Genomic DNA, 23,394 nt, shown 5'->3' on the forward strand with positions numbered 1-23,394 from the left:
TTCTTTTTTTTTTTTTTCCCTTCATCCCAAAAGTATATTCCCTTGGAAAAGAAGGAAGGAAGCCAAGCAAATAGGAGAGGAATTGCACAGCTGTTTTAGATCTAGGGCACCCCACCTCAGGCTTGCGCTGTTCAGAACAGCCTCTCTGGTGGGCATTCAGTAAAGGGAACTCTGAACAGCAGGAGAGCGCAGCAAGTGACCTTGCCCATCAGGCTGCTCTGGGGAGCTTCAGGCAGCTGCTTTCTTCTCTGTCACAGAGATGGGATGCATTTTTGAGCATGGCCAAGCCGGAAGTGCAAGGATTCTTATATGGACATTTCATAATTGAGGGTGATGAGCTGGTAGGGACCCTGCTGTACCCCACCCATGACCCCTGGCTGCTGATCTCTGTCAGCAGACTGTGTTAGGATAGAATAGACAGGAGATGGGAAATTCAGCTCTTCCCCAAAGCCTGGTTTTATGTCATCTCTAATTGCTGTTAATTCTCCAGGAAATATTTATAAACTTGGACTCAAATAGAAACCTGGAACATTAATTTCATTTAAACAAAATGCTAAGTACTCCTGTCTATAATTTTCATATCTAAAAATGTATTTAATATTATCTGGTTAAACAATTTAATAAAGATCTCTTTAAGCCAAATTATATAATTGATATGAATACATTTTAGAGATTGACAGTACTAAGTACTTATAAGATAGCATTTTTACTTATTATGATTGTTTTTATATTCAAAATATTGGAGACATTTACAGTTCTACCCATCGCTGTAAGGATGTGTGTGTATGTGTGTGTGTATCCTCACCCTTGGGACATAAAATTATAGATGGGGATGCTACACTCTGACACTTCTTTCTTTAGTGTCCATTTACAGCACATGAAGTTGGTTGTTCCTAGAATTAATTATTTCTTTAGATGATCTGAGTTTGCAAGTTGGCAAGCTGTTCCCACACAGTAGCCAGTCCCGAGCATCCAAAGATTTCCAATGGCTCTGCAGCAGTGACTCCATTCTGTGCCCAGCCACCAACTGAGCCACCATATGTCACCACAGTTCCTAGGCTTATTTGCTCCTCTTTAATAACTGCACAAGGAAATCATAATGCAGACTTTCATAGAGAGAATGCTAGTTATTCTTTTCTTATACTTCCAGTTCAAGTTTGTTTTATCCCTAAATGTTATGCCCGAAATAAGTATCTGAAAACTACTCCATTTAGCACAAATGAGGTGGAGTCAGATACCTTTAATACTGAAGCAAGTGGTTCCACTTTGTAGTAGCTGACTTTGTTTTGTTTGTGGTTGATGCATATACACTTGGGGGAATTGTTCTTCTGGCTTTACCATTTGAGTTCAAAGGTCATGGTAGTATAACAGTTTTTTTTTTCTCTATCTTAGAGTTATAGCTTATATCTTTATATCTTAGATTATAGCTCAGTGGTTGAGTGTTTGCCTGGGATATTAAACCCTGCGTCTTAGACAGAGTTTCTATTCCTGCACAAACATCATGACCAAGATGGGGAGGAAAGGATTTATCACCAAGGGAAGTCAGGACTGGAACTCAAGCAGGTCAGGAAGCAGGAGCTGATGCAGAGGCCATGGAGGGATGTTACTTATTGGCTTGTTTCCCCTGGCTTACTCAGCTTGCTTTCTTATAGAACTCAAGAGTACCAGCCCAGGGATGGCACCACCCACAATGGGCCCTCCCACTCTTGATCACTAATGGAGAAAATGCCTTACAGCTGGATCTCATGGAGGCATTTCCACACCTGAAGCTCCTTTCTCTGTGATAACTCCAGCTTGTGCCAAGTTGACACACAAAACCAGCCAGAACAATTGACCCCTTGTCAATTTGACACACAAACACATCACTATTAAGCCTCAACCCTGATTTTCTTATTCATGCCCAAGACGTAAATAACTTTCTTATTTATCCCCAAGAGCTAAATAACTTTAAAAGTCCAACAGTATTTGCAAATTCTTACATATTAAAATTTCAATCCCTTTTAAATATCCAATCTCTTTTAAAATTCAATGTGTTTTTTTTTTTTTTTTTTTTTTTTTAACAAGTCAATGTTTCTTCTCTGTGGGGCCCATTAAAATACTTTCTTACTTCAAGAGGGAAAAATATCAGGGTATAGTCACCATCAAAAGCAAAATCAAACTCTAACTGTCCAATGTCTGGGAACCACTCACAATCTTGTGGACTCCTCCAAGGGCTTGGGTCACTTCTCCAGCTCTGCCTTTTGTACCTTGTCTTCTAGGCTCCAGATTCCTGTACTCCACTGTTGCTGCTGTTCTTGGTGGTCATCTCATGGTACTGGGATCTCCAAAACACTGCAACAAGGCTTCACCAACAGCCTTTCATAGGCTCTCTTCATGGTGCCAAGCCTCAACTTTTTTGCATGACCCCTTCAGTCCTGGGCCATCAATTGCAACTGAGGCTCCACCTTCACCAATGGTCTTCCATGGCCTCTCACAGTGCTGAGCCTCAGCTGCTCTTCATGACTCCTTCATGCCTTCAAAACCAGTACCACCTGGGTGACTCTTACATATTACCAAGTCCAGCCACAGCACAAGATACAACCTTGGCTATCTCTGGCACACAGCTTCTTTGTGCTCTCAGAAAACATGTCCCAGAAGCATTCACCTCAATGGTGCTGGTCTCTTCTTAATCACCACTAATTTCTTAGCTCCAGCTAACCAGCATCAATAGTCCCAGTAATGCAAAGGTTTCCACTTAGTAGTTCTGGTATCTTGTTAATCACAGCTGATTCTTCAGCCCCAGCTAACCAAAACCACAGAATCTTCACAATCAAAATAGCAAATGCCCTGATAAGAGTCTTTAATCTTTCCTCTGAAATTTCACAAGCCCCTGTCTTCTGCGTGTTCTCAACATTATCTTCCAAGGTCCTAAAAAACATCCCACAGAGTTCTTAACATCCCAATGGCTCTTTTAGCTCAAAGTTCCAAAGTCCTTTTCCTGTCCTCCCCAAACTATGGTCAGGTTGTCACAGGAATAACCCACTATGCTGGTACCAACCCCAATTAAATGCTGTCCTTTCTTAGACTTACCACGATCATGATGTCTGTTCATCGCAGTAAAACCCTAAGTAAGGCACCCTAGGTTCACTTTTGCTAACTTAACCTTTGAATACACAGTAGAATTATGTTGAATACATTCACATTGTTGTTTAACAATCCTCCTGAAGAGTTTAATCGCATAAAAATTAAAATGTATACTATTCACTGGAATATGGTTGCATGATTTTAAAAATCTATAAGTTCAGGGGTATGAGGAACTTTTGTCCTACGGTCTTTTAGCTATGCTAAGAGTTCAGAGACTGTACTCTGCCTGCATGTCACACTCATTACTGTTCTTCAGAGGTACAGTCACGGTAGGCATATAGTGGACACCAAAAACCTCCTGGACAGCTCTAACCCTGAATGTCCACATTCTATGTCCATGTGTTGAGAATAACCCACAGAGCAAGAGAGGGCAGGGGTCCTGCTTATGTTTCAGCATGCCTTGTTACGGCAGTTAACGGACATCCTGCAAGTGTTGTCCATCAGTAAGCCCCAGGGATGCAAGGCTTTGGAGCTAGGATAAGAAACATGGCCTCACTTCCAGATCCCTGACTGTCTGCAGTATCTGCAGGTCACTTCCTGGGACAATGTAATATTTATTCTCTAATGTTATTTACTGATACAATCTATACCCTGTTGAAGGAATTATGATTTCTACTTGTATTATTTTTGGAACAATGTTTTCCTTAGGGCATTTTGAAAAATTTTGATCAGTAATTGCAGACGTAAGCTAAGGAGTCAATTCAAAGTATCACGACATGCCTTATCACTAGGAGAATAAAAATATTTCTAAGATGGTTTCACACCTTAGCCATTGATTGTGGCCAGACTTTTGAATCCTACTTTTCCAAGACAATTATGCTACCTCAGGAATAAGGGCATTAATTACTTCCCGAGAGTTAGCTCACAAGTTGAAGTTTTAATAATCCTTGGAGTGTAAGAACATGTCTTCTAGTTCAATTTACGATATGTTGTTAGAATATTCTGATTTGAAATATCTAAAGGACTGTTGGGCTACAAGTGTAATGGTAGAAATGTGCAATAGTTAAAATAATGGTTCATAAAGATGTCTGCATTCGAATCCTTGGAACCTGCGAACATGCCATAGCACAGACAGGTTTTGTACAGGTGGGAAGGAGATTTCTGATTCTCAAGTATCTGCTTAGGACCCAGTTTCATCACAAGAACCCTCAAAGGTCCTAGGCCTCCCTGACTGTGGTCAGGGAGAAATGTGTTTATGGAGAATGAACAGAAACAAAACAAAACAAAACCAAAACAACCCTGATAACTTTGATGGACTAAGAAATTAAGAGTTCTCCAGAAAGCAGAAAGAACAAAGAGGTGGACTCCTCTGAAGGAACATGGCTTTCCTGGGACTTTGACTTTAACCCAGTGGGATTCTTGTCAGGCTTCCAACTTGGAGAGGCCAGAGGTGGTGAATTTTGTGTTGTTTGAAGATAGTAGATTTGTGGTAAATTATAGTGGTAAAAAACACAGGGTCAAATGAGCACAATACTTCTCAGTACAGTGATAGATATTTCTTTTATAATAAACATTTTCTGGTCACCCCAGAAATAGAAATGTGTTTAGAATGAAAGGGCAATCGTCTTATGGTTGCCATAGGCAGTTATGGAGGGAGAGGTAGTATTATTGACTTTGGTATTGGTCAGCATGCTAAGGCAATTTGCTCTTAAAATAATGTGGGGTGATGGTCTAGGGTTTAATATTCAGAAAAAGAAATTTGTGAGTCACAGCACAACACAACACTGTACAGCACTTCCTTGGCTTTTGCCTTGCTTAAGACTAAATCCTCACATCCTGTATCACCCAGCCGGTTTCATCCAACTTCACCATGGGTCAATCCTGGTCGTAACATGGTCTAAGTACGTAAGGAATTTAGGTGAAAAGGGTCTTTAAGAGAAATTTTATATAACTGATTTCTCCTTCAGCCCCAGATGTGACCAGCAGGAAAGTGGATATCCTCCTGTTCCGGACTCTCACATTCCCTGTGCATACCTTTTTTTGTCTATTTGTTTTAAGAACTAGGTCCTCAACGGGGGCAGGTTTGAACCAGCCAGCATATTTTCCATTTATGATGAGCTGTTACTCCCTCCTTTGGACGATTATCTTGCCTCCTTTTAAATAGCTGGATTCTTTATAAACATGCCTGTGTTTTCCTGAATTTGATATTCTTGCCCAGCGTGGACTTGCTTTTCAAGCAGTCTTCGGTGTTAAACAGCAATCCATCCACACACCACTAAATGAGCATTGTGCTTATTCTCGTGCTTGTGTTTGATGATAAACTCTGCCTGGATACTTTTCCTTTTGCTGATGCATCTACTTAGACCAGCCTGTATTTACTTCCCAGTTATGTAATACAGATCTCAAGACTTGCACATTTAACGTATATCTTTTAAGCAACAAGAAACATATATATTCTCTTTTTGTATTCCAACAGTTGCTCTTGATGACCCCAGCAGAAAAATAGATGGTGATACCATTATATTTTCTAATGTTCAAGAAAGCTCAAGTGCGGTTTATCAGTGCAACGCCTCTAACAAATATGGATATTTACTAGCAAATGCATTTGTAAATGTTCTCGGTAAGCTCTTCCTTCATTAAAAACATGAAAAGTTAAATTAATGACAGCTGTTATTTTCTGCTCATTCAGCAAAAATGCATTATGTCTTTGCTACCTGCAATGCACAGTGTTTGAAGCTACAAAGACTATACAAGGATAGATAAGATACAGATCTTGCCTTAAGGGTGATTTTTGTCTATTCTTGCAATTCTTTCATACAGTTTTTATGTGGCATATTCTTTGCTGCAGAAATAATCAAACAGGCTGTTCTGTTCACAGGTGTTTTGACTGTTAAACCCTTCAAAAAGGAAAAGAGTGTTTGTTTATATTAGCAATGGATGTGTCAGCTCTTTCATCCTTAGACAGTTAGTTACTATTCTATGGCTGTAGCAAAGGACCATGTCCAAGGCAACTCATAAAAGAAAGCATTCAGTTTGGGGCTCACACTTCTAGAGAACAGTAAAGTCCATGGCCACCACAGTGGGAGCATGGCAGTAGGTAGGCAGGCATGGTGCTGGAGTAGCAGCTGAGAGCTTATATGATGAGACAACAACTACAAGGCAAGGGAGGCTGGGAGTCAACTGGTATGGTGTGCTTTGGAAACCTCAAAGCCCATCCCCAGTGGCCCAGCTTCTCTGACAAGGCCACACGTCCAAATCCTTCTCAAACAATTCTACCAACTGCAGAGCAAGCATCCAAACATGGAAGCCTATGGACCCACTCTCATTTAGCACTGCTGAAACTGACAAGTTCAAAAACAACTTCATGATTCCCACATAAAGAACTAAATTACTCATAATGCTTGTCTTCTAACCAAGTCACAGATGCACTGTTTCATGTGTGAAAATAAGACCAAACAAAACAAAACAAAACAACCTTGTAGGAAACTCTGATGATCTCAAGCACGTTGTATAATGGTTGACTTATGTGAACACTACATCTTTCCTATTGGGTAAAAATTACCAAAAGCTACATTTTAAAAATTTATGTAAGAATTATTCTTGTGGCAAGCAGGATTTATACTTGAATCCTTTCAAATAGTGTGTTGCTTTTCCAAACAAAACTAACATCAGGAAGCCAAACAAGATTTGCTGTTTTTCCTTCCCAGTGGCCGAGAAGCTCAGTAGTTGAGGTACTGGTGGAAGCTGAGGAAACAGCTTTGATTTCTGGGTTTCTTCTCAGGCTTTACTTCTAATGATTTAACATCTTCAGGTTTCCTATTTCAGCACATGTAACTCTGAGTACTCATACGATGTCTTTCCAGTTCATTAGTCCCACAAATACAGGATCCTCTGCTCCTTTTTAGCATGTTTGTTTATTTTTATGTCTGGGTGTCTATGTGAGTACCTGCCATATGTGTAGAGGGGTCTGCAGAGGCTAGAAGAATGTGCCTGATCCCCTGGGCCTGGAGTTTCAGGCAGCTGTGAACTCCCAGATGTGGATGCTGGGAACTGAACGTGGGTCTACTGGAAGAACCCACACTTCCTATTCTGCATTTTTTCTGCCTTCTCTATGTGTCTCCAACATTCCCAGTGTTGGATCCCAGGCCATGATGGGTCAGTCATTAAGCAATGGCATATTTTCCTTCCAGATACTATGCCATTACTAACATGATTAAACAGCTGCATTCTTTCAGTACAAGATACTCAATGCCATAAGAGATACACATAACAGAATCAATAATTAAACAGCATAGAAAATACAATAAGTAAATCAGAAATTGAATAACTCTCATGTTACATGTTGAACATATATTAGGAGGTGTTGTGTCTATGTTGAGTGACTATACTAATGCCACAGGGTGCAGAACTTAGGAGAAATATCATGTCTGTTGTACTTTATCATAAACTTTAACAAACCTAAAACAAAATGTGAGAAATACACTGTAAACCTAAAATGTATCTAGTGTTCACTCTACCTTTTAAAACTGTTTTAGCTGAACCACCTCGGATTCTCACATCAGCAAACACTCTGTACCAGGTCATTGCAAACAGGCCTGCTTTGCTAGATTGTGCCTTCTTTGGATCTCCTATGCCTACCATTGAATGGTAAGAAATGGCTCTATTTGTTTTTTGATACTTAATTCTAACAATGTCTGACCTTAGTCCAAAAACAAACAGAAAAAATACAATGCATAGACCATCATATTATAGTACATTTAATCTTTCTCAAGTGTTTATTAACTACCCACTCTATGGGTATAATAAATTCTTTCATATATATAACATGTATACTACCAGAATGCTCTATTAACTTTTTATAAACTAATTTTGAGATTTAGAGCTGCCATATTTCACAATGCCATGGACATGGCATGGAACTTTATGAATAGTATCTGAAGGACACTATTCACATGGTTAGGAACCATGTTCTTGACAATAAAATACCTTGGGTTGGGGATGAAGAGTTGACTCAGTGGTTAAAAAAACCTGTTGCTTTTGCAGAGGACCTAGGTTTGATTCCCACTACCCAAATGGTGGCTCTCAACTCTCTGTTACTTGAATCCAGAAAGGTCTATGCATTTCTGACCTTCAGGTATGCATGTGGCGCACATACATTTAACCAGGGAAGATGTTCATTTACATAAAATAACAAAATAAATCTAAAATAAAACATCATGGAGCTGGAGGAGAGGCTGTGTGCTCTTATCTCCCCTCCGACCATCCATTTTCACATACCACTCCTGGGAGGAGTCCTTCGGTTGCTGCTAGTTTATTTGCTTTAAAAGAGCTAGACAGGCCAAGGGGAAGATGTGTGAGGGACAGTTGGAACAGATAGGTATTGACCATTGGCTACTGAGAGGAGAGTGACAGCAGGGTTAGGGTAAAGGGAAGTCTCTCCAGGTTGAACCTTAACCACAAAGAAGAGAAACATGAACACAGACAGACTTCCTAGTGAAGATGAGGACATTAACATTGAACTCAGATGGGCTTTGTTCCCGTTCATCTGTCTCTACTTCTCCTACCTCACATACATGTTTTCTTTCCATTGACTGAGCATTTGTCGGTCCTACTCTTAGAACATAATTCAGAGCCTTGAAATCAAAATGTCTTTAAATTGTCATCTTAAAAATGGGAGAAAAGCATATTAAAATATATTCTTATTTTTGCCTATTTTGTCATCTATTCAAGGATAAAATAATAATGTCTATTTAAGTATGTATCTCATAAAATTATAGCCCATTGTACTTAGGTGTTCTAATTCTGCAAACTCCATTTATTTTTGTGCACTCCTATTTTGTGTGCATTCTTTGTATTTTCCTCTGATGTGTCAGAAGAGTTGCTTGTGGAAAGCCCTTCAGGTTTTGGACAAGGCTTTTAATTTTACAACTTGAAAAGTGAAATCTCAACAGATGTTTTCATATCCACTTTATAAATGAGCAGAAATCTAACCTCAGTAACAAATGCAGAATGTCTTTGACCTTGATGCTTGTTGCTGGCCACAGTCTGTGTGTTTTATTCTCACTCTGGCGACTTTTGTAATGAAGGTTTAAAGGGACTAAAGGAAGCGCTCTTCATGAAGACACTTATGTTTTGCATGATAATGGAACATTAGAAATTCCCGTGGCCCAAAAGGATAGTACAGGGACGTATACTTGTGTCGCACGGAATAAACTAGGGATGGCAAAGAATGAAGTTCACTTGGAAATCAAAGGTAAGGCATTGTTCATGAGACTTTTTCAAGTACTATATTACCTGGAACAAATTCTCCAGCTTTGCCAAAATGAATAATGATAACTTTGAATTTTAGATCCAACCAGGATCATTAAACAACCTGAATATGCAGTCGTCCAGAGGGGGAGCAAGGTGTCGTTTGAATGCAGAGTGAAACATGACCACACCTTAATTCCCACCATTCTGTGGCTGAAGGACAATGGAGAGCTGCCCAATGATGAAAGGTTTGTCGAGAGTCTTTCTTTCCTCTTCGCTCTCTCTATACACTGCTCTTGGTCAAAGGCTTACAGACATCAAGTTTTCATTGTTTGAAGTCAGCTGCCCACAAAACTCTGAGATACATATTTCCTTCCTATTGTGAAATACTTAGAACTAAAAGGGTTTGAAATGATAGCCTGAGAACGTTGGGCCTTGGGTGCTGATCTCCTGTGAGGTTTGCGATGTAAAACTCCCTCCAGATTTTGGACGACATCCATGGTTGTATAATTTTAATGGTGAAGTCTCAACACATGTTTTAATCTGCATTTTACAAATAAGCAGAAATCCCATCTCCATCATCAGGAATTCATCCAACTCTGTGCCAGTACTTTAAAGAGAAAAAAAATTTTTTTTTTAATTTAAACCTAACAGCTGCAGAAGGAAAAGAAATCAAAACTAAGTAAAGCATTTAAAGGATCACTTTCAATTCTGTAGCTTGGAACAGGACAAAGATCGTGGTATTTCTACCTGAGGCCCTCAGGTTGATCTAGTAAAACCATTACAGCGGCCACAAGTGATACCCACTGCTAGGAGTGTTGTGTTCTGATAGAGATGGTTTCTGTGGTTCCCTTGCTGCTGACCAAGGCCTGGGATGAATACGTGGTACCCTGCTGCTTGCTAATGACTCCACAATACTTTCTGGCCTTTCTCTCAGTACCCCCAGAGCTGTGTCTCTAGTCGGCCATCATTTGGAAGAGAGGCCCTTGGTCTTGTGAAGACCATATGCCCCTGTACAGGGGAATGCCAGGGCCAGGAAGCGGGAGTGCGTGAGTTGGGGAACAGGGCGCGGGGAGGGTGTAGGGAACTTTCAGAGAAGAAACTAGGAAAGGGGATAGCATTTGAAATGTAAATGAAGAAAATATCTAAATAAAAAAAAAAAAAAGAGAAGAGAGCATGAAGAAATGACCACCATCAGGTTAGATCAGCTGAGGTTTGACTTGAAGTTACTTGGAAGACCGTTTACAATGTTTGCAGCCTCATTGGAATACTACACGAATCCTGCAAATAACTCCTAGAAAACTCTTTTCTAGACGGAGAATGATGATCTAGCAATGAGAAAGATCACAATATTTTTCATGGTTTCTACTGTGGGGCTTTATACATATGTAAGAGTTAAAAAAAAAAAAAACTCGAAATTTCTGCAGCAAATAGTACCTTGTCTTAACAATTCTTTTCTTTTAACAATAACCACATAACCCTTAGTGAAGCAGTCTAGTTGGAGTAAATATGGAGCCCTTTCACTCACCTCAGAATGGCAGCAGTAACTTTAGTCAGTTACAAAAGGATTTTAAGGCTGGAGAGATGGCTCAGCAGTTAGGAAACACTGAGTGCTCTTCCAGAAGTCCTGAGTTCAATTCCCAGCAACCACATGGTAGCTCACAATAATGTGTAATGGGGTCTGACGCCCTCTTCTGGTGTGTCTGAAGACAGTGACAGTATGCGAGTGTGTGTGTGTGTGTGTGTGTGTATGTGTATATATATATATATATATATATATATATATATATTATTTTAAAAAATTTACTTTAATTGGCATGCCATAATTGTCCATATTCATGGTATACCATGGGACTTTTGGCCCCATTCTTGGTTGCTGCAGAATCTCCTAAGATTCCATAAGACTGACTGAAAACCATTAGAATTAATATCCCTCCTACTTAAATGTTTTGCAGGTTTACTAGTTACTGAAGTGACAATAGGGGTTCACTCCAATTGCTGAAGTGTTTATCATCCCTCTTTTTATCAAGTTCCCAGAGACCTTTGCTTGCCGGGAAGGCAGTTGTCAGCTGTGTCCAGTTGTCATTTCGGTGGCTCTTTATGTGTTCTGTTTACAGGTTCTCCACTGACAAGGATCATCTGGTGGTATCTGATGTAAAGGATGACGATGGTGGCACCTACACATGTACGGCCAACACAACGCTGGACAGTGCTTCGGCCAGCGCTGTGCTCAGGGTTGTCGGTAAGGGCAAGACCAAACACACTGTGGGAAGGCTCTCCATATTAGATGGGAAAGAAAATTGTAGATACTGAATATTTGTTTGTTAAAATTTCATGGCTACAAGGGTGAGTGGTTTTCTCCTCCCAGAGAGGCCTTTCAGGAGATGATTTCCATATAAATGTGGTCTGTGTAGATATACAGACTATGACAACATGGTGGTAGTATATATTTAATGACATTTATTTAAAAAAAAAACTAAGAAAAATAACCTCTAATCTAGACTCAGAGGGGTTTTATATTCCTAAATTGTCACTACCCGTTTGTCAACGTCACACCTCACAGCTAAGGAGAAAGCTTAATTAAAAAAAAATATTATGTTGCTTTTGTCTTCTTCTATGTTTCCATGACTAATTTTGATTAAACTCCTTTATATTAATGTCCTTTCTAGCTCCTACTCCAACTCCAGCCCCCATTTACGGTAAACTAATGAGCCTTCTTTTTCTGTCTTCTGTCAAATAATTTCCCATTTGCAGACATCGCCTTCTCTTTTCTGTTTCATCATTGCATTTCTTTAAAGGAAATGGCTGCCAGTTATCATGGGCTTCATTTACCATAGTTAATTATTTCTTATGACATTATAGTATATTGTAAGGTTAGACTATTTTGCTGATTGTATTTCCAGTTGTTTCTAAGTATTTTATTTGAAATTATAAAATTATTCTGTTTTATAAAAATCCCACTTTGACAGATTATTTGTATGGCATGGTAGCATAAATCATTTATCACAAATCTATCAGCCATATTCTATAGAATGACAAAGCTGTTTCTTAGAATCATTCTGAGAGTTGGGTTTTACTTGTCTCTTAAGATGTGTTTAGGAACTGGGAAGACGACTCAGTGGATAAAAGTGCTTGCTGAGAAAACAAGAGGACATGAATTCAAATCTGCTGTACCCATACACAAGCAGAACATGGCAGTTCATGCCAGTAACTCCAGTGCTGAGGAACAGAGACAGGCAAATCCTAGAAGCTCAGTAGCCAATCGCATAGCAGACATTAGCCTTTATCCTTTGTGCTCTCTCACATGCGTGTGTGCATTTCCACACTACATATACCCACAAACAAATGTACCACGCCAATAACAACAATAATAAATATTAAAGAAATATTATTTTGTTTTAAGATTCCATTTCCAAGCAGTGTACACCTAGGGGACAACACTGATGTTTTATGTCTGAGAAACTTACTCATTTCCTTTTAAAAGTCACCAGGGAATGAACAAAAGAAGGGGCCTAACAGTGCCCTGTTATTTTTCTGAGTTTGGAAAATCATCAGAAATTATCTCCAGAAATATGTTTATTTAGAAAACTCATCTTTATTCAACACACAAATATCAGACGTGATTTCGTAGCATAATCTTAGCTAGATTTTACATAGAGTCACACTAATTGTTCTCTAAAATACCTATCCTCTATGGACACGTAATACTGCTTTATTGAAGAGAAAAAAGATCCCATATTTATATGTCCACTACTCCCCCAGAACTCAAACACCCTTCTAGAAGAAAAGTTAGTTAGGTTTTTGTTTGTTTGTTTGTTTGTTTTTTTGTCTCAGAGAAGAGAGTTAATTTCAAAAGCACAATCCAGGAGGCTGCCCTGCTTCTCAGTGACCTAAGGATGGCTGTGCATGCAGAGACCTCCCTCTTCCTAAACAGCAGTCCCCAGGCACCACCTGATTGAATCTTCCCTGTGTCTCAGAACACTGACAATCTCTTGAACAATGCATGCCACTTTCCTGCATTTGTCTCTCAGCCCAACTGTTCAGTCTGCCTTGTCTTGCTGGAAATGAAGCTTTGGTGTTATTTCTGCCTATGTTCATTTCTACTCATTTCTGCTCACGAGAGGACACACTCTGAGTGTGCTGAAGACATGCTCTGCTTTACTGGATTTGGCAACCCCCTAATTTGGGGTCTCTTGAAAAGCAAGCAAGCAGAAGTCCATGATGGGTTGGCTTGGGTGTGCAGTGTTTTTGGCAACCTCAGGTGTGTCTGTTTCATTTCCATTGCATGCTCTGTGACCAGTAAAAGTGATGTCTCTAAGGTGTCCCTCTGTGTGCAGTATCACAAATGCAATAAGGCTGACTTTCAAAAGGACAATCATTTGTGTGTGTTTGTTCCACAGATGTCCCGAATCCTCCCTTTGATTTAGAATTGACCAATCAACTTGACAAAAGTGTTCAGCTGACATGGACCCCAGGCGATGACAACAATAGCCCCATTACAAGTATGTGGTGGTTTGGCTTTATGGCTGGTAAACCCAATGGCTACTCCTGAATCAGCATCCCTAGCAATTGTATGATGTGCTGCCGTAATTCCTTGCAAATGCATTCATTGGCATTTTCTTCACCACTGGTGTTAGAACCAAGTCTGATGCTCTTCAGAGATAGAGCCATTCCTGGTTAGAGCTTTTGGTACAACTAATTAATTCCTGACAGTGTTAATGAAGCAAGCACACTATGATTTGTGCTCAACATCTATAAGAATCACCTTCTATGTCTCCACTGTCCTAGTTAGGGTATTGCTGTGATGAAACACCATGACCAAAAGCAACTTGGGGATGAAAGGGTTTCTTTTTTGCAGTTCTACATCACTGTTCATCATAGGAGGAAGGCAGGGCAGAAACTCAAACAAGGCAGGAACTTGGAGGCACAATCTCCTACAGAGGCCACAGAGGGCTGCTGCTTGCATCTTTATTAAGACAGTTCCCTACAGGCTTGCCTACAGCAGGGCTTCATGGAGGCCTTTTCTCAACTGAGGCTCCTTTCTCTCTGATGACTCTAGCTGTGTCAAGTTCACATAGAAATACCCAGCATAGACACAGGAGATGAATCTCAAAATAAATATTTAATCCACTGCTTCTTATGGTGATGATGTCCAGTCTAAATACTGGGAAACTGACCTTTTCCGACCCACAGTTTGTAACAGAGCTGCTTATAGACAATAGGTCCTCATCTTAGCATAGGTGCTTTTCTTCCCATCGCTCTTTGCTGCGAAAGGACACATTCCAAAGTGTCAGCTCCTCTCTTTGGTGACATCAGTGGAGCGGAAAAAAATCAGATGAGAGATCAAAGCATTTGGATAAAAAACCATGTATTAACTCAGGATATGATGGGCTTCAAAGCTTGATGCAGATTATTCCACAGTGTGTGAGGATCATATTTGGCTACATATGCCTCACTGGTAGGCATGTAGCTTGTCATTAGGTTGCTTCAACTGAAACTCATGCAGCAATGTGGATTCTCTTGCATGTGTCTTTACAACGCATGGGTGATCACATTTGTGCAAAATCAATTGCTTGAAGTACCACTCCTCAAAGACTGTGTATGTTAAAAATTTTTAGGTAGTCCCGATTGTCCTGCATACAAGTGTATCAATTTACACGTCCCAGGAGGTCTGAGAATGTGTCACACTCAACAAAAGATGTTAAATATTTGATTGCTGTCAATCTTCCTAGTGAAAAACTGCTTCTTAACTGTATTCACGGTAGTTACTTCTTTATGACAATAATTGAACATTGTTTCATATATTTAAAATTCCCATTAGAATATGTGGATCAGGTCTAAGCAGTTTTAACTAAAGCTGAGCTCAGCATGATAGGAGAAAATGCCAAATATTTCATGAACTTCAGTACTGAACTCAGAATGTCCTAACAGGATATTTTTTTTTCTTGTAAAAAAATCACTCTTGTCTGGCTACTCTTACTTGCTACAAGGTATTTCTGGCAATGTGTCTCAATGTTGACTGAATTCATTGTGTTGGGTTTGTGTTGTGTGTGCTGCTGTGGCCAGAATTCATCATTGAGTATGAAGATGCAATGCATGACGCAGGGCTGTGGCGCCACCAGGCTGAAGTTTCTGGAACACAGACCACAGCCCAACTGAAGCTGTCTCCCTATGTGAACTACTCCTTCCGTGTCATGGCAGAGAACGGCATTGGAAGAAGCATGCCGAGCGAGGCATCTGAGCAGTACCTCACAAAAGCCGCAGGTAAGGCTAGAACGAACGGAGTCGACATAAACTGGGAGGGGTTTCCATGCCTTCCGGAGAGCTGAAGCCTGCTCATGTGGGTCTGCTTCATTTTTTTAGAACCAGATCAGAATCCCATGGCTGTGGAAGGACTAGGGACAGAGCCGGACAACTTGGTGATTACATGGAAGGTGAGCCGTGAAGCCTTCCGTTTGCCTTCACCTTTTTTATACTGAGCAGAAAAGGTTGCTTTCGAATAATATCTGCGTTCATATTTGACCCATTATGGAAAAAAAAACTTACCTGTATTTAGAAGGGAACGTTGTATAGTAATTAAATAGTTCTACTTCAGTGACCAAAATGGACAGGTGAGAGTCCCAGCTTTGGAACTTGTTGCCAAGTACCTGTCAGCCATCTCTATGATGGGAATAGGAACACAGCTGCTTAAGACTGAAGGAACTAATGTATGTGAAATGCTTAGCATTATGCCTCACACAAATATATGCTGAAAAATGCTAGCTCGCCATTATTATCATCAGAAAGACCATTTGGAAGATATGCATCAAGCTATTCCCAGTAGTCAAATTGTTATTACAAATCATTCTTTCTTACATTATCTGTGTTTTAGATCTGAAAAGTTAGTAACTAAAAATCGAAATTTTATTTGTATAATGCTAAAACTTTAGATCTATGCATACACATACATGCTACATGCATATTTATATTCACATATGATAGAGTAGACAGACCCAAATTTTTAACAGAAAAATAGATTGTAAGTTTCCATCTCTCAGTGGACAATGATGAGTTATGACACAAACCGGGAAATATAAAGTAAATCTAGATAGCTAAAATGTTTTAAGAGTCACCCACACTTACCACAGAGCCAGTCTTTGAAGGTTTGTATGTTATTTACTGCTTTAGAATTGTGATTTATAACCTTTGACGCAGAGAAGCCGACTCTGGATCTCATCACAATTGAGAGAAGAGAAGAGGTCCCTGGAGACATGGGCATTTAAGAGCTTACATTTTAGTGTTTCAGCATTCTCTTACTTAAATCTAGGAACTGGACTTGCTATTCCTGTAAAAGGCTGTACAGTCATTCTGTTTGGCTTTTCTCATAGCCCCTGAATGGTTTTCAATCGAATGGGCCTGGCCTCCAGTACAAAGTGAGCTGGCGCCAGAAAGATGGTGACGATGAGTGGACGTCTGTAGTTGTGGCCAATGTATCCAAATACATTGTTTCTGGCACACCAACCTTTGTCCCATACCTGATAAAAGTTCAAGCTCTGAATGATGTGGGGTTTGCACCAGAGCCAGCTGCAGTCATGGGGCATTCTGGAGAAGACCGTAAGTGTCCCCTGCCTATTCCATTCTACTCTTGCCTAGATGGACAGGGCTCCCAAGTTACAAACTGAGGCTAGTTCCAGAGTTACTCAAGTTAGCAAGCAAGAGGCAACAATCATTTTGCTTATTTCTCTGCATTTGTACAGCCTACTATGTGATAAATAGTGACTCAGTGCCAGGGAATTAGCTTGGTGGTAGATAGAGCACTTTCCTACCACCTAAGGTTCTGGATTCCAAATCCAGAGCTTGAGGGTGGGGGTGGGGGTGGGGTGTGAAAGTTTGCAGTATCAAAGTTGTTTTCATAAAATCAGATGAATGAATAATGAAGTGCCAACTGTTATCCATCAACAATTTGTAGGATAAGACTCTCTAATATAGTGTAGAGTGTGCTTCAAGCCAAAGTTATTGACTGTTGTGACTTTTTTTGCACGAAATAGAAAAATAACAGCTATTTGATTCACCTCCATCCTTTCTCGTCCTCTTCCTAGTTCCAATGGTGGCTCCTGGAAATGTTCGTGTCAGCGTGGTGAACAGTACGCTGGCAGAGGTGCACTGGGACCCAGTTCCTCCCAAGAGTGTCCGAGGACACTTACAAGGCTACCGGGTAGGGGAAGGGAAATACTTTGTGTTCTTTACTTAGTAGCAGGGCCATGGTGAGGGCCACTCGCCACATATAGCATTTTAGGTTGAAATGATGTGGTTCGTCCATCCTTGCATTTAGGACTTCACAAGATTATTTTCTCACTGCTCCCAGTCACACCCAAAGAACCCAGCTACAATTGACTTGAATTCTCACTTTAACTTAAAAAAAACAACGTGATAAAACGATGTTTCCTCTATATTTCACAGGTTTCCTGCCTTTTTAGAACCTTCTGATGACTGGAGAGTATATGTGAAATAAGGCAGACTGATTTTTTTTAAGAATTAAAATGTAACAAATTGCACCTTGTTTAACAATAATGAGAACACGAATAAATCAGATTATACTTTAAGACTCTATAGTACATAACTGAGTCATTCTTATGATCATTAATTATATTTATTAAAAAAAACCACAGAAACATTAGTTGCTAGAGATATTTTTATTCATATAGCCAAAGAACCCCACGTACACTTACATCACTACTTTGGTTTGACACTGACCCCTAGAGGATTCTCTTTGTACTGCACTGTATTCTCCCCCCCCCCCCCAAGAGTGACCAGACTCTGCATATGCTAATTTATTTTGGAAAACTGCCTTTAAATTCCTAAGAAACCTTCAAGAAAATGTAATATACAAAAAAAAAAAATCTCACATTTTGACCAAAGTTAGGCAACACCTTTTTATCTTTCTAAAATCTGTGCCTAAAATGTAAAAGTACTTTTGATAAGATGGTAGTGTGACTTAATAAACTTACCTGAGACCTGCAGTACAGTGTCATTATAGCTTTGGAAAAATCCCTCACTAGCCCATGAGCCCAGTGGTACTACAAAAAGAGTAATAATAAAAGCCTCCCTAGGGTGAGGATTCAATTAAATGATGTGCTGTGTGTGTATAACCCAACAAGAACATATAAACAATGGGCAGCAAAATTTATACAAGTAAAATACTGGAATATTTATTACGGTCATTTTTCTCATTCTGGAGAGAACCAAGTGAATCCCATCCTGTTTCACTCATTTCTTTTATTGTCCTCCAACACAATAAGAAAACACAGCTTTATTGTGTGGACCTAAGTTTTGTTATTTTCTGTGGGCTTCTGTCTCACTTGCTAAGAACCAGTATTCCATTAGTTTCATGTAAATTGCACCAAGATATTTATCTGAAAATCAGCAGTTCAACTTAAAAAAAAAAAAGGTGCGTTATGTGTGCTCACACCCCTGTGCACTCCTACAAGTCCATAGGATGAGTGAGAAGGGAGAGGCCCGACCACAGTGAATGTGTAGAGGCGAGAGGGCAGCTTTGTGGAGTTGGTTATCTCTTCCTCCTTTTACGTGGGTTCCAGAATCTAATGGGTTTGGCTGATGGCTTTCATAGCAAGGGCCATTCCCGGCTGGGTCCCCTTGCTATCCCCAGTGTTCTGGTTTTAGTAAGCATGGTTATATTGACGTCCTGTGCGTCCCTGACTTTGGTTCTTGCCACTTCAGATTTACTACTGGAAGACCCAGAGCTCCTCTAAAAGAAACAGGCGCCACATTGAGAAGAAGATCCTCACCTTCCAGGGCACCAAGACTCACGGCATGCTGCCAGGGCTGCAGCCATACAGTCACTATGCTCTCAACGTCCGAGTGGTCAACGGGAAAGGGGAGGGCCCAGCCAGCACCGACAGAGGCTTCCATACACCGGAGGGAGGTAAGGAATGGGTGCATCCCTGGGATCAAGAAGCGTGTGGAACATCTTGAAAGGTTTTGCACTACAGAAGGCCCTCCATGGAGAAAAACTCTGGAAGCAAACTGCATGATTAGAAATAATCACAGCACACACGAAACTGGAGAAATGTCACTCACACATGACTGGAAGCCATACATAAAACTTCAGAGTGCAGAAAGCTGTCTCCAGATAACCTTTTCCCCTTAAAATTTTCCTTTTCACTTAAGGTATCTGAAACATTGCTAATGTAGTGTGGGAGTCACCAGCTTTCTGAGCTGAGTCACATTCCGTATCTTCTCTAAGTGCCAATAGCTCCCTCTGGAAAGTGTGAGCGATGGGAGGAAGAAGTAAGAAAATACCCCCAAAGGAAGATATTTCAGTCAGTTGTAACTGACTCACATGCCTTCATGATTTCTTGTATCTTAAAAAGTTGTACTGATTTAGAACGCTCCAAGTCTTACATCAGGTGTGATGGAGACTGCATTCCCACCCAGCACTTAAGATGCTGAGGCAGAAGGATTCTTTCCACTGTAATCTCTCATCAGTGAGATACCCTTTAGATAGCTCAAGGGAACCATAGAACAGATAAATGGGATTAACGACTGAAAGCGGGGAGAAGAATAGTTTGTCTGAAGCCACAAAGCTATTAAAAAAGCATTCTTCTACCAAATGCAAGTTGTTTAGCCAGGATGAGAACAGAGTTATGGCAATGGGAGAGGACCCACATCATGCATGATCTTGGATGCTATGGATACTAACTTGTAGGGCAGAAGCTCTTAGTCTGCAGGCTGTGGTGGTCCCTTCAGGATCTGCTGAGACATTTAAGGAATATCATGATCCTTCTGCAACAACACAATCATGCAACAGGTCAACATCTTTTAAAAGAAAAGAGACCTATGATTTTTAGAAGTTAAGAACCAATTAGGTTAAAGTTTAGAAGCCTGTGACAGACATGATTGCAGGCCTGGATGAAGACAGGAAGAAGACCAAAGCACAAGGGTGAAGGAATGTATAAGGTTGAGAAAAGGGTTCGTTGCCAAGATGTAGCATCCCAGGAGATGGAAAAAACACAAACTCCAAATTGATTGTCTGGTTTCCAGCTAGAGTGAAGGAGCGATGGTGGTGGTGTTAATTGATTTCTAGGGGATATGGCAGAAAGGCAGCATCCTGATGGAGATCAGCCCCAAGCCTCTTAAAGATGGAAATGGAGGACTAGACCCACTTCCTCTGATAATTTGCCAGCCCTTGAGTCTCCTCCACCCTGGGGTAGGGGTGAGACAACATACGGGGCTCTTGGCTTTCAGTTTCAGATCCTGGGAAGCTGTGAGCTCTTGGGATAGACACAGCTCAGGCCTTGGGCAACTCAAAGCCCATCAGGGACTTTGTGGAGACTGGGACTATGTGGAGACACCTGGGTTGTTGGGGAGCGGGGGTAGAAGGACAGTATTTAATGGGCCAGAACACAGTTGCTCCCTCTGAAAGGCCTGCTTAGGATGGCCTCCTTTAGCAACCCATTTGCCTTTACAAATTGTGTTAAGTGCTGCCTGCTTTAAAGTAGTTTGAGTCCCTATAAAGGCAGTCTATGTATTTTGAAAAGATGATTTTAGTGAATTAAAATGGAAGTGGTATTAGAAAAAAAGATAAGAGAAGAAAGGAAATAAATTTCTGCTATATATTTGTGATAATGTATTTTTTAGCTGAAGCAAATACTAAGCTGAAAACCAAACCTTCAGATCAATTGTGTAAATAGGAGAAGTGTATTTACTTTGAAATGTTTTTTTAAAATGTGTTGACTGTTCTTATTAAAAGTCCCTAGTGCTCCCTCATCTTTGAAAATTGTTAATCCTACACTGGACTCTCTCACTTTGGAGTGGGACCCACCAAGCCACCCAAATGGCATCCTGACAGAGTACATCTTAAAATATCAGCCAAGTAAGTCACCTTGATAAGGAAATGTTGGATTTTCAGCAAGCTCCTGTTGTAAAATGCAAGCTGGTTCTTTCAAAATATTTATATGTACCTTTAGTAATATTCCAGAAAGAACTTCAGAGCACACCTGTTATGAAAAACTAATGTATATGTTATTGAAAATTAAGGTATATTTAGGGTAATGCAGGTTGTTAACTGTAGTCCTGAAAGGAGGGGTGTCCTATCATTTGGCTAGGAGACTATTATTTAGCAACAAAAGTTTCTTGGCCACAGGATGCCAAGAGACATGTTTGGAGTTATTAACATTATCAAATTCCATCAGCAAAGACAAAATGAAAACTGCTATTGTAATTCAACTGTAAAATTTCCCTAGTGTGGAAGCCAATATGGAAAAATATTTCACTTGTTTATATTATACTATAGGTTACATTTTACTACTTCAATGGTAATTGGTATGTTAGCCAATGCACAAGAAGAATTGTAAAAGACTTGTATGGTGGGGAGGACAATTTTGGTTGAAGCAATGACTTACAATAACATTCCCATGACAGCTAATTAATGGGTAATATGCTTGTTTGTCATTTCTCATTGACAGTTAACAGCACACATGAGCTAGGCCCTCTGGTAGATTTAAAAATTCCTGCCAACAAGACCCGCTGGACTTTGAAAAATTTAAATTTCAGCACTCGGTACAAGTTCTATTTCTATGCACAGACATCAGTGGGGTCAGGGAGTCAGATCACAGAGGAAGCAATAACGACTGTGGACGAAGGTAAGAAGGGTATGTATACAATCCATATAATTACAAATACCGGGGAATTTAAAAGGCATTGAAAATTTATTCCTTCTCTTATGGAATACCTATCTTACCTAATAACATACTTGATTGTAATTTCTCATCCCAATGAATGTAAAAATCAGTTATTTTGTCCAGCTGTTTGGTATTTATTTTTTAAGTCTATATGAAACCTCTAAACTTACATTAAAAACACTGGAGTACAGGGCTAAAAATGTGGCTTAGTGCTTGAGAGCACTTACTGCTCTTGCAAAGGCGTTCTTAGTACACATGTCGGCTTACAACTTTGCTTATAACTCCCGTTCCAGAGGATTTGATGCACTCTTCTGGCCTCCACAGGCACTTGGAATGCATATGAGGTACATAAACTCATGCAAACACACACACGTAGAAATATGTAAATAAATCTTTAAAAATATTTGAGTGGGAATAAGAAATAACAATATTCATCACAAGAGTTCAAAGTTTGATGTAACTTTTTGACTGTACACACATAGACATATGTGTCTGTATATAATTCTAGTTCTACTCCTGGGTCACTAGAAATAATTTGTTTGTCTATATATTGATTTAGACTTTCTGGAAATAAATAAAAATTAATAATTAAATACTGCACTTATTTTGTACTTAGATATAAACATTGGATTTTGGTATGTCATCTGCAGAGAAAGCAAAAAATGTCCCATTAAGCTGAATATTTTCAATAGTCATTCACAATTATTTGATTCAATGAAAAGGATCAAGAATTGTGTAAACTGAGGCTAAATAGATAAGCCAGTGGTTCAGAACATGTTTTGTCTTATAGCGGATCCAGATTCAGTTTCCGCCACCTACAAAATGAGTCACAACTATCAATAAATCCAACTCCACAATATCTGATGCCTTTTTCTGACCTTGGTGGGAGCCAGGCAGTCATGCAGTACACATATGTACATACATGCAGGCAAAACATACAAAATAAATAAATCCTAAAAGTATTTTAAGTATTATGAAATAGTTTCTGGTTTTGCATGTCTCTAAGCCATAAAATTGCTTGACGACTATTCATCCGGTTATTAATTATCTTCAGTAGCTTCTATAGCATATGAAATTGAAATTTCTATCAAAAAATGGTTCAAAACATCCTAAGCCTTCTTAGAATAATGCACCTTAAGTAATGTTTATATTTGGTAAGTTTTGGGACAGCAATACATGGTCCCTGTGCCTGATAAAATCAGCTTTATTCATCCTGCATGCCTTAGCAGTTGAATAAGTGCTTTAAAATAAATGTGCATGCTCATGGGTGTGTGACATCTAACTATACAGTGTCCTGTTTCTGTTTCCCTTCATTAAGCTGGTATTCCTCCACCTGATGTAGGTGCAGGCAAAGGTAAAATAATTCATCTGCATGACTTTACTCTGTGTGAACTTTGCGATG

General features: G+C 39.8%; 1 protein-coding gene across 32 annotated transcripts in view; it reads left to right on the forward strand.

The window, feature by feature from the left end:
• Nrcam (neuronal cell adhesion molecule) overlaps nt 1-23,394 on the forward strand; it is a 266,455-nt gene that overhangs the window by 215,964 nt on the left and 27,097 nt on the right. For 12 of the 32 annotated variants that reach the window (XM_085830319.1, XM_085830322.1, XM_085830320.1 and 9 more), the window contains 15 exons: nt 5,540-5,683; nt 7,599-7,710; nt 9,150-9,316; nt 9,413-9,560; nt 11,430-11,554; nt 11,982-12,011; nt 13,713-13,814; nt 15,379-15,576; nt 15,676-15,746; nt 16,680-16,905; nt 17,391-17,506; nt 19,030-19,234; nt 21,062-21,184; nt 21,777-21,962; nt 23,311-23,346. In XM_085830319.1, coding sequence (XP_085686445.1) covers nt 5,540-5,683; nt 7,599-7,710; nt 9,150-9,316; nt 9,413-9,560; nt 11,430-11,554; nt 11,982-12,011; nt 13,713-13,814; nt 15,379-15,576; nt 15,676-15,746; nt 16,680-16,905; nt 17,391-17,506; nt 19,030-19,234; nt 21,062-21,184; nt 21,777-21,962; nt 23,311-23,346 — 1,989 coding nt within the window. The remainder of the gene's footprint in view (nt 1-5,539; nt 5,684-7,598; nt 7,711-9,149; nt 9,317-9,412; nt 9,561-11,429; nt 11,555-11,981; nt 12,012-13,712; nt 13,815-15,378; nt 15,577-15,675; nt 15,747-16,679; nt 16,906-17,390; nt 17,507-19,029; nt 19,235-21,061; nt 21,185-21,776; nt 21,963-23,310; nt 23,347-23,394) is intronic. The other 20 variants (XM_021179684.3, XM_021179686.3, XM_085830331.1 and 17 more) reach the window with 6 other exon arrangements.

The sequence above is a fragment of the Mus caroli genome, unplaced genomic scaffold (assembly GCF_978045245.1).
Source record: "Mus caroli unplaced genomic scaffold, Mus_caroli_1 scaffold_14, whole genome shotgun sequence".
Classification (NCBI taxonomy): Eukaryota; Metazoa; Chordata; class Mammalia; order Rodentia; family Muridae; genus Mus; species Mus caroli.